Source organism: Salmo trutta, chromosome 14, assembly GCF_901001165.1.
Source record: "Salmo trutta chromosome 14, fSalTru1.1, whole genome shotgun sequence".
Taxonomy (NCBI): Eukaryota; Metazoa; Chordata; class Actinopteri; order Salmoniformes; family Salmonidae; genus Salmo; species Salmo trutta.
Window position 1 is genome coordinate 82,483,481 of NC_042970.1, and position 11,694 is coordinate 82,495,174.

At 44.4% G+C, this 11,694-nt stretch overlaps 1 protein-coding gene across 2 annotated transcripts in view; it reads right to left on the reverse strand.

The window, feature by feature from the left end:
* Positions 1-620: 620 nt before the first annotated feature.
* The window catches only part of LOC115147659 (protein tweety homolog 3), a 64,877-nt gene continuing 53,803 nt past the window's right edge, over positions 621-11,694 (reverse strand). The window contains exons 11-14 of one of the 2 annotated variants that reach the window (XM_029689952.1): positions 10,999-11,135; positions 8,617-8,799; positions 6,783-6,858; positions 621-4,587 (exon numbers count right to left, since the gene is read on the reverse strand). In XM_029689952.1, coding sequence (XP_029545812.1) covers positions 4,453-4,587; positions 6,783-6,858; positions 8,617-8,799; positions 10,999-11,135 — 531 coding nt within the window. In that variant the 3' untranslated portion in view covers positions 621-4,452. The remainder of the gene's footprint in view (positions 4,588-6,782; positions 6,859-8,616; positions 8,800-10,998; positions 11,136-11,694) is intronic. The other variant, XM_029689953.1, reaches the window with a different exon arrangement.

Below are 11,694 nucleotides of genomic sequence, written 5' to 3' on the forward strand. Positions count from 1 at the left end.
GACGCCCTTAATATAGAGCCCCCATCAGCACGGAACTCCCTGGCTGGCTACTGTTTCTGTTTGGCTGGCTACATTTTCTATTTGGTTGGCTACTTTTTCTATTTGGCTGGCTACTGTTTCTGTTTGGCTGGCTACTTTTTCTGTTTGGCTGGCTACTTCTGTTTGGCTGGCTACTGTTTCTGTTTGGCTGGCTACTTTTTCTGTTTGGCTGGCTACTGTTTCTATTTGGCTGGCTACTGTTTCTGTTTGGCTGGCTACTTTTTCTGTTTGGCTGGCTAATATTTCTGTTTGGCTGGCTACTTTTTCTATTTGGCTGGCTACTTTTTCTATTTGGCTGGCTGCTTCATCTACTTTCAGAAAAAACTGTGTCTAGACTCAAGAGAAACACACTCTTTTACCCGTGAATATCACAGACACAGATGTGTTGTTGGTACCAACGTACAGGAATATCGCCATCTACTGTCAGTGAATGTGTCATTACAGAGACGGGGAGAGAGAGAGAGTTAGTGAGAGAGGAAGAGGGAAAGACAGAGAGAATTAGAGAGAGGGAGGCAGATGTACAGATAGAGGGAGAGAGGAGATGTGTCAAATTCAATAACAAACCACTCCAGTCGTTCTGAGTCAGTTAAAGTTGTTTTAATTCTGTTTTTAAAACATGGATTCCAGGCTCAATAATGTCACCAACACAGTTTAGAACAGACAGTATTATCATCTTAGTAAACCGTTGTTGTCGCCGGGGACATAAAAACAACCATCAAAAAAATTAACAAGTCTACAGTACGGTTTTATAAAAAAAAAATGCAATTCAAGACAGTCATTCAGCATTATTATAAAGAAAAACAGAAAACAAATGGTGCTCTTGCCATAATTATTATTAGCCTACAAAAGAGCGAGCTATTGTTGTTTTTTTATGATTTATTTTTTAGAAGACAGACAAATGAAAACGTGTGATATGAAGAGTTATTAGATTGTTACAAGTTTAAGAAAAGGCCATTGGTTCTTAGTTTCCAACAGTATTGTTTTTGTCCTCTCTCGTCGTGTAAACGCCGTAGTATAGGTAGCGTTGTCATGGTGACGTGATAAACAGAATATTAAAAACGAGTGGAATCACGCCAGTAACGATTGTCTCGCTGAAAACGACAGAGAAGTGGTCTTTCATTCACAGTAAATTATACACACACTGAGCTTGTCATGGTAGGATGAAGTTGCTTCCTAGACACTGATCTAAGAAATGTTTTGTGTTCCGCCTAATGGTTAAGATTAGGATAATGGGAGAGTAAATTGATCCTAGATCTGTGGTTAAAGGCAACTTCTACCCAGAGCGAGTTAATCAAGATCGTTTGAACGATCATTCCTATGCACTCTTTCTCCCATTATCTGGAAATCCCTCTAGTTAATACACTACATTTCCCATGATGCAAATGCTAACCAGTGTCAAATTACAGGAGTGAGGGTGTATGGGTACTGTAGTTCTATGGTGTGTGAGTGACAGTTCACAGGACAATGGCTAGAAATAAAGAATAGTGTGTATGTGTGTGTATGTCTGCAATGTGTGGGTCTGCAATGAATGTTAGTGTGTGTGTGTGTTTCTTAGATGAATATTGAATAATAATAACGACCCTTCATTTGCCGGCAACCACACACACAGACCACTGTACTGTACGTACAGACAGACAGCACACACAGGAGAGAAGAGAGCAATACCAAGACTACACTGGACGAGCATCACACACAAGAGTGATGAGAGAGATTACAGCTACACTATTATCATCATACACTTCACAGCACATAGTAGCGAGAGAGAGAACGACTGGCAGACCCATAGAGTTAGATAGAGTACCTAGTAAATTAAGATTGAACTTTAGAGTCCTCTATCTTACTCTATGGTCGGCCCCTAGAGATAAACTACTGGCAGCCCCATAGAGTTAGATAGAGTACCTAGTAAGGTAAGAGGGTTTTTAGAGAGTCCTCTATCTAACTATGGTCGGCCCCTAACCTAGATAAGGAGACAGACCTCTGCACCGCTGACGTTTCCCTTTCACTTCACCGTGAAACAGAACAAGAGCTATCGCGAGATCAGGCATGTTTCACGAGGCTTTAAGTGTTCCCACGACGCACACACTTTACATCAGCGCGTGGGTGTTCTTCTTTTCCGTCTCCCATAGTCACCTCGAAGATCGTTTGTGCTTCTGAGAAGAAGAAAAAAAACTTCCTGTTTGAGAAAGGTTGTGACCTCTAACCTCATCGTGACCTTTAGTCTGAGGTCGTTAAAGAAGATCCCATTTTTTTTTTTAAGAGAAAGTTGGTCACAGCACCCAATGCTTCATTATCAAGTTACATTTTTTAACTAAATTAAAAACATTTTATTTTAAAAGTCTTTCTCTGTCTTTCACTGTATGATCCAACATTATCCAGGATTTATTTTCCCTTTCTGAGAATTAAGGAACTAAAAAAAGGAATGACGAGATAAAGAGAGTTCAGCATCCCTCAATATTCAGTTATTTTGGCACAGGTGAGCTCTCCCATGACCTTTAGTTTAGGAGAGTTCAGTATCCCTCATTATACAGAGTTATGAGCCCACAGGTGAGCTCTCCCATGACCTTTAGTTTAGGAGAGTTCAACATCCCTCATTATACAGAGTTATGAGCCCACAGGTGAGCTCTCCCATGACCTTTAGTTTAGGAGAGTTCAGTATCCCTCATTATACAGAGTTATGAGCCCACAGGTGAGCTCTCCCATGACCTTTAGTTTAGGAGAGTTCAGTATCCCTCATTATACAGAGTTATGAGCCCACAGGTGAGCTCTCCCATGACCTTTAGTTTAGGAGAGTTCAGTATCCCTCATTATACAGAGTTATGAGCCCACAGGTGAGCTCTCCCATGACCTTTAGTTTAGGAGAGTTCAGTATCCCTCATTATACAGAGTTATGAGCCCACAGGTGAGCTCTCCCATGACCTTTAGTTTAGGAGAGTTCAACATCCCTCATTATACAGAGTTATGAGCCCACAGGTGAGCTCTCCCATGACCTTTAGTTTAGGAGAGTTCAGTATCCCTCATTATACAGAGTTATGAGCCCATGACCTTTCGTCTTTTCATTCAGTCCCAGAGTTAGTTTCGGAATGCAAACTCTTTCTCTGGAATCTGATTTCAGAATGTTTGGAATTCCACCATGTTCCGTTCGGTCCTGGACTCATATTTACATGTGCGTTAGACGCACGCAAACACACAGAACACAGAACACACTCAAGAGAGCTCACGATTCAAGTTGTAGTCATACATGTAGTTAGTTAACGTGGCTCTTACATAGGCTAAATGTAACACGTCACTGCTGTACAGTGGTGGCTAAATCTACCTACAGTTTAATTCAGACATCACAGAGAGTGGTTACTCCACAACATGGCTTTCTGAATCAGTTTCAGGCCACATGGTCTGTCTGCACAACAGCCCTTTGCAGTAAAGTTAAAAACACCAGATGTTACAGGAATGTTGGAGCGTTTTGCAGAGTGCAGGGGCCGTTTTGCAGTCAGATTCTGTGTCCTAGTGGCAGGAGGGTTGTTTACAGAGGCAGGTAGAGTAGAGAGAGGTACACACACGTACAGGCCTCTGTGTGTATGTGTGTGTGTGTGTGTGTGTGTGTGTGTGTGTGTGTGTGGCCTAGAATGTGATACAGCCTCAGTCCTTGGAAACACACACTCTAAATACATCTATATACCACCATGTTTCAGTTGAGTCTTCCTCCAGAATGCAACTCATACTATTTCACCATTTACAGTTCTATACAGGATGTGTGTGTGTGGGGGGGGGGGGGGGGGGTGGCTCACACCTGCAGTCACCACCAGAGGGCAGTATACTTAGTAAACATGCTCATACCGGCAGTCACCACCAGAGGGCAGTATACTTAGTAAACATGCTCATACCGGCAGTCACCACCAGAGGGCAGTATACTTAGTAAAGAGGTGGATCCAGTTTGAGCTGGTGTAGAGCTGAGTGGGACTGTGGGATGGTTGTAGGGGAGATGGAGCTGGGGAGCTGGAGAGCTGAGGAGGGGTGGGGGGGGTGAGATCTACAAGGTTCATGGTGATCTTCTGGAGTCTGTAGGTAGGTTGGTGTTGGTTGGCTGATGAGTTGAGGTTCTGTTCTGGTGAGTTGGGCTGGTTGGTCCGTTGGTTGGCTCTGCTTTTCAACCCACTGTGGTCTGTTCAGGTGAATCTGAGAAGTATTCTTTTAGTGGTTCCTATGGGCTGAGGAGGTGGTTATGATCCTTAGTGGTTCTGGTTCTATAAGATGACTACTGTGTCAACAGGTTCTAAGGAGTTGGTAGTTCTAGTGGGTTGTGGTTCTTTAGTGGAATGGAAAATTGGTTCTCGTTCTTTTTTGGTTGATGAGTTCTTTCTAGAAGATTCTGGTAGGTTATAATAGGTTCTAGAAGGTTTTGGTAGGTTCTGGAAGGTTCTAATGGACAGATGACTGTGGTCTGGTGAGGGGATGTGGTCGGCTGGCCGGGTCCAACTGGTCATTGGGGACTGACCGTCGGTTCTGGTCCGGTCGACTGGTGGCCAGATACTTGGCCCTCATACTCGAGGTGTACTGGAGAGAAAGAGAGAGAGAGAGCAGTAGGGGAGAAAGACAGACAGAGGGGGAAGAGAGAGAGGGGGAGGGGAAGAGAGAGAGAGGGAGGGGAAGAGAGAGAGAGGGAGGGGAAGAGAGAGAGAGGGAGGGGAAGAGAGAGAGAGGGAGGGGAAGAGAGAGAGAGTGGTAAGGGGAAGAGAGAGAGAAACATAGGAGAGAGAGAGAGGTAGGGGGAGAGAGAGAGAGAGAGAGAGAAACATAGGAGAGAGAGAGAGGGAGGGGAAGAGAGAGAGAGAGAGGGAGGGAGAGAGAGAGAGAGAAAGAAAAGAAAATAACAAAAAGGAAATATTGTGTAGCCATCAACACTGCCCAAATCTGACTCATTTTCCAGCAGTATCAACTGGAAGTGAGTAGGGAAGAGTATGTATACTAGTGTACTTCAAAAGGGGGAGGGAGTAGGGAAGGGTATGTAGAGATATGCTGCTTACAAGTGTCCAGAGACAGAGAGAGACAGAGAGTAGAGGACAGGGTGAGGGGGTTGGTAGAGTGAAACACTATGGTAAACAAGCAACACACACCAACACACACACACTTCACTAGTCATTTGGACAGCCTGAGGTAGTGGATCAAAAACAACAATTATCACTACAGAGATTGATTAGGATTAGGATTATAGTCCTGCAGGGTTTTTGACAGGCGTTAGAACTCAACTCTAGATTATTATTAGACAGGAAATAGTATCAAATATTGAATTGATCAATTGTATTAGTGCTCTAATTCTGATGTAGAAGGTTAGGTTAGCCTGGTATTAGTCAGTGGTCTTAGTGAGGGAGTACTGTAGCGCTGGGTTTCCCAGTTTCTCCATCTCTAATGTGGAAACTAGTGCTTGGTGAGCCATGAGGCACAAAATGGCCGCCGTGCATCACCAAACCGAGGTGGTGTCTACAGCTAGACGGTGGTGGTGGATGACATGACCTCATAGAGTTGGATAGAGGGCACATATCTGCTTCTAAACTAGCCTTTGTGGAAAGTGTGATCTCTATCCACCTCTATGGGTGGTTTGCAGCAGTGGCCCTGTGAATCAGGGATGTATGTATTCATTCCTCCGATTCTGTTGAAATGCTTCTGAAACGGAAGCAAACGGAACGAAACTGGGAAGGACCTACCTGAATTTGTCCAAATAGAAACTCACGTTTCGCTGCTTTACTTCCGTTTGGTTCTTAAAATGGTAAACGGTTTCCATAATGAATACACCCCAGGTGAAGAACTAGTAGTGATGTTTAGTGATGACAGGGGACAGGGGGACAGATACATAGGACACATGCATCTAGAGGACGTGTACACACAGACACACTATGGGGACAGGACTAAAGGAGCGTTGGCTGTGGTTTACTAGGGGGACACGAATTAAGGACGGACATGGACAGGAAGTCACACGCCTTCGGAAACAACCAGCTTTAACCAATGGCTGTACTGGGAAGACAGTATCGCCCGTCCACAGACTCAAGAGAGACAACGTAAAAAAGGAAAAACCCAGCGTCAGACACCAAGAGTCTGAAAAGAAAGAGCACATGCCAAAACCCATTTGTTTTCCTATAAAGAGGTATGAAGATATAAGAGAGCTCTTCAAGGGTTCGCTGTGCCAAACCCAGTCTCTGTACTTCTTTGTTGAAGAGTGCAGTTACACCTGATGATGATGATGCAGTGATGAAGTCTGATTCAAGGAGAGCTTGTCAAGTCTTGTACCACCAAATGGTTAGCACCACTGGCCCAGTCTTGTACCACCAAATGGTTAGCACCACTGGCCCAGTTGGATGGAATGAATAGCCCTTAGCTTGAAACTTCACCTCTGTTTTCTCCTCTTACCGAGATCTTGTGGGAACATGCTTCAAATAATTGACCCGCATCCCAAATAGCACACTATTCCCTATATAGTGCACGGCTTTTGACCAGGGCCCATAGGGAATAGGGTTCCATTTGAGATGCAAAATAGACTAACCAGAGTTTACATCAGAATTAGAGACCGTCTTTTTTCATCTGTGATCTGTCAGACTAAACACCTGTTTTGAATACAATCTATTACATTTTTTTTTAAAAGCCAGGCTGCCAAAATGACCTTTGCGATGGTATTTCGCCACTCGAAGTTAAAACACCTTCAGGGTTCGGGGGGGGGGGTATACTGGAGTAGTGTATACTAGAAAGTGTGCACTTACAGAGGGTGGAGGGGATTCCCTGCCAATCAGAGGCGTGTTCTCACACCTGGGGGTCTGAAAGTTTGCGTTCTGGGTCCTGCGTCACAAATGAGAGGTTACTGAGGTCACTTCCTGGTTACTGAGGTCACTTCCTGGTTACGGAGTTCACTTCCTGGTTATTGTTGTCACTTCCTGGTTATTGTTGTCACTTCCTGGTTTCTGTTGTCACTTTCTGGTTACTGTTGTCACTTCCTGCACTACAGTCCTCCCTACAACAACTAGATTGCGTCCCAATGATCTCTCCTTTCTCCCGAAGTGTGCACTTGTTCACTTCCCTTCATGGATATGACTGGAATATGGAAACTCCATCTAGTATTCTAGTATCCATGCCAACATCAATCAAATGCTTTTTACAATTGTGGGGAGTGGTGAAAGAGTGCACACTTCAAGAGGAAGGAGAGATCATTGGGACTTCAGCCTCAGACCCTCAGTATGTGGTCGTCGTCCACATCAACAGCACGTTGTCTGCTATATTATTGTCCTAGCGCTGGTTGTTGACTTGTTAAAGCGTTGGGCCAGTAACCAAAAGGTTGATCTGCCCTTGAGCAAAGCACTAAACCCTAATTTGCTCCTGGGGTGCCGTACTACTATGGCCGACCATGTAAAACAACACATTTCCCTGCACCTATCCGGTGCATGTGATAATAGCTTTTTTTAAATACATAACTTATTGTTTTGTATGTAGCTGTATCAGTGGTTAGAGCCTAGTGGTTAGAGTGTTGGACTAGTAACCGAAAGGTTGCAAGTTCGAATCCCCGAGCTGACAAGGTACAAATCTGTCGTTCTGCCCCTGAACAAGGCAGTTAACCCACTGTTCCTAGGCCGTCATTGTAAATAAGATTTTGTTCTTAACTGATTTGCCTAGTTAAATAAAGGTAAAAAAAAAATGAATGCATAACTTAAACTTACTTGAAAGGTATGTAGGCCTATTACGTTGACTGAAGTGTGTTATTGAAGTGGACGAGGAGGAGAAACATATACTGCAGTCATGATGTGTGATGAAGGGTGTAAAACCTTGTAAGGCCACAGCATTAAACCATGCAGTTTGATATGTGTTTCACCTTATCCAAACACTACTGTGTATCATGCTTACCATGATCTGTAACATGGTCCTTATCAGTGATATGGGGACTCTTTACTGAATAAAACAAACTTAGGCTACTTTATATATGTTTGTGAGTGTATCTGTATTCAATGTGCAGCCTGGTGGTTAAATATGACAATAGTATCAACGTTTGTCTGAGTCCATGCAGCTCAAATGATCAGTGATGGACTAGCTAGCATGTGACTGGCAGGCAATGGGTTCCCGCTAGCGGCTAGCAGGCTAACTCACACCCTTTAGCTGTAGCTTTACGGTAGGCCGATACTAGTCAATGGCAATTGCGTGGCTAATTGGTAGCAGGCAATAGCTAACTTGTATGGCAGGCAGTGTGTAAAAGCTAACTCCGATATGTAGCATGTAGCCTAATGTATATCACTGAACAGGCAGTGTAGCTTCACTTGGGTAATTGATAGCTAACTGATAGCAGGCAGTGTTTTGTTTATGCTAGCAGGCTAACTTACTCGGTAGATAGCGATAATGTATGGCAGGCAATGGCGATCGCGTGGCTAACTTGAGCTTGTATAGCAGGCAGTGTGTCGATTCTGCTAGCGGTGCTAACTGACATGTGGCTAGCAGGCTAACTCACTCGCTAGCTACAATAATGTATGGCAGGCAATGGCGCTCGCGTGGCTAGCTTGTGTAGCAGGCAGTGTGTTGTTTCAGCTAGCGGCTACCGGTGGGGTGCTAACTCACATGTACTCAGTGACAGGGGCATTGCTGACAGTGTGGGCCGTAGCGGGGATGCTAGCTTCGCTGCCGTAGCTGCTACCACAGCTGTAGAGACTGGGCATGTGCACGCGGTACAGGTTATCATGAGGACCCGCCCCCCGATTGCCTTGGGCAGAAGACTCGTCTTCTCCATCCTCATCATCCGTCCTTCATTGGCCAGGGCCAAGGGGAGGGGCCGGGCGAGGGGAAGGAGGGGTGAGGGGAGATGGGAGGGGAGATCCGAGAGAGACAGTGAGAGTGAGAACAGAGGAGAGAGGAGCTGATAGAGGGTCAACTCAGACTCATAGGACCACTGAAGGAGGATAATACACCCCTCAACCCACAGATCTAGGATCAGCTTCCCCTCCCATAAACCTGACCTTTACCATTATGTGGGGAAAATTAAAAACTGACCCAAGATCAGGGTCTAGGGGCAAGTCCACACTAAACCACCTAATTCCCTTGTTTTGGTATTGTGCAACAGAGAGATGCCAGGCAAGAATAACCCCAAAACACCCCCACCACCATTAACCCCCAGGCACCACCACACCACAAAGCACAGGTGCACACGAGGCCACAGAACACTGCAGAACACTGTCAGGGGTCAAAGATCAGAAGTCAGGGGTCAGATTTGACCATTTCAGCCAAGTGTAGAAGGAACCAGAGGATATCATTCAGTTTTCAGCTTCATCCTCACCATCATCAGTAGCAGTTTTGTCTCAGCAGCAGAGAAATATAGCAAGAGGAAAGGAGCGAAGCATATAGCTTATTTAGAAAGGAATCATCGGAATCGATTCTGCTGAACTGCAGGCAATGACTGACTCCCTATAGTGAGCATTCATTTCAAGCCATTTGATTCATTCATTTCAAGCACACTTCAGAAGGAAGTGGGGCGTCAAGTAGCCTAGTGGTTAGAGCATTGGGCCAGTAAGCGAAAGGTTGCTAGATTGAATCCCCGAGCTGACAAGGTAAAAATCTGTTGTTCTGCCCCTGAACAAGGCAGTTAACCCACTGTTCCTAGGCCGTCATTGAAAATAAGAATTTGTGCGTAACTGACTTGCCTAGTTAAATAAAGGTTAAATAAAAAGCCATTTGATTCATTTATTTCAAGCCATTTGATTCATTCCTTTCAGGTTATTTGATTCATGCATCTGAAATCTTGAGTGCACCATAAAAATACAAATACAAAAATGTCACAAAAAAAACAAAAATCAGGTAAAAAAAAAAATGGCCGCTGCTGGTAAACCATTTTCTGCTGTGACATACAATGATAAAAAAACAAACAATCGTCAACGAAACAGAATTAAATAATCAGGACGTGTGCTTATTGGGAAGGTAGTGGAGTGCAGGTCAACTACACAAGATATAAAACATGTTTGTAGAACTTCAGATCGGTCCTTAGATTGCACGGGCAGTAAAGAGGCAAGCACTGGTTTACCGAGATGCTTCAACTGCTATCGCTTCACACCACCATGGGGCAGCAGTACTATTTCATAGTACTATTTCTAATGCTGCCACACTCGCATATAAAGCTGCCCAAAGCTCATCCACACAGACAGGGCTCAAAAGCAGGACTGTTCCTACATGAAGCACTCTGCCAGGGCCTCTCTTCTAGATGATAGAAATACAGGAGGTCGATGAGGGGCACATAGAATCTCTGTCGCTATAGAGATGTCAATTGAGAAGTCAATGTATTAGTACAAAATATATTACGCCATGGGCCAAACCGTCAATGACCCTTAATCTCTAAGTGATATGATCCGTGTTCCCATCAACTGTTACTGAGGATTCCATCGTCCCATTCCGAGTCACAGGTTTTTACAAATCAGAACATTGGTAGGAGAAAGGAGGACGAGGAAGAGGAGAAGAAACAGAAGGAGGGATGAGGGGGGACAGAAAATAACGGTGTTGAACCAATTAGAAGATGTAAAAGGAAACTGGGAGACGGGTGCATACAGACAGACGGATGAGAGAGTCTGATAGACAAACAGACAGATGCACTATACTAAACATGAAGGCTGTGTACAGTATTATTATTAGTAATTGTAGCAGAAGTAGTAGTAGTTGTAGCAGCAGTTGTAGTTTTAGTATAAGTGGTAGCAGCAGTAGTAGTAGGAGTACTAGTAGTATTAGCAGCAGTAGTAGTAGTATTAGTAGTAGTAGAAGCAGCAGTAGTAGCAGTAGTAATATTAGTATTAGTAGTAGTAGTAGTAGTAGTAGTAGTAGTAGTAGTAGTAGTAGTATTAGTAGTAGTAGTAGTATTAGCAGTAGTAGCAGTAGCAGTAAGATCTGATCAATGTCTTAGCAGGGAATAGGCCAGAAGTGTGTGTTCAGGTGTGTGTTCAGGTGTGTGTTCAGGTGTGTTACCTCTTGCTCTGCCAGGTGTGTGGCACACTGCAGACGATGGAGGAAAACATGAGAGCTGTGACGAAGGAGAACAGCACCAGGTAGATCAGCCCCTCCACTCCATCATAACACAACCCTGTTAGAGCCTGGACGTAGTCCTGGAACACAACAATATAACACCACCCTGTTAGAGCCTGGACATAGTCCTGGAACACTACAATATAACACCACCCTGTTAGAGCCTGGACATAGTCCTGGAACACTACAATATAACACCACCCTGTTAGAGCCTGGACATAGTCCTGGAACACTACAATATAACACCACCCTGTTAGAGCCTGGACATAGTCCTGGAACACTACAATATAACACCACCCTGTTAGAGCCTGGACGTAGTCCTGGAACACAACAATATAACACCACCCTGTTAGAGCCTGGACATAGTCCTGGAACACTACAATATAACACCACCCTGTTAGAGCCTGGACGTAGTCCTGGAACACTACAATATAACACCACCCTGTTAGAGCCTGGACATAGTCCTGGAACACTACAATATAACACCACCCTGTTAGAGCCTGGACATAGTCCTGGAACACAACAATATAACACCACCCTGTTAGAGCCTGGACATAGTCCTGGAACACTACAATATAACACCACCCTGTTAGAGCCTGGACGTAGTCCTGGAACACTACAATATAACACCACCCTGTT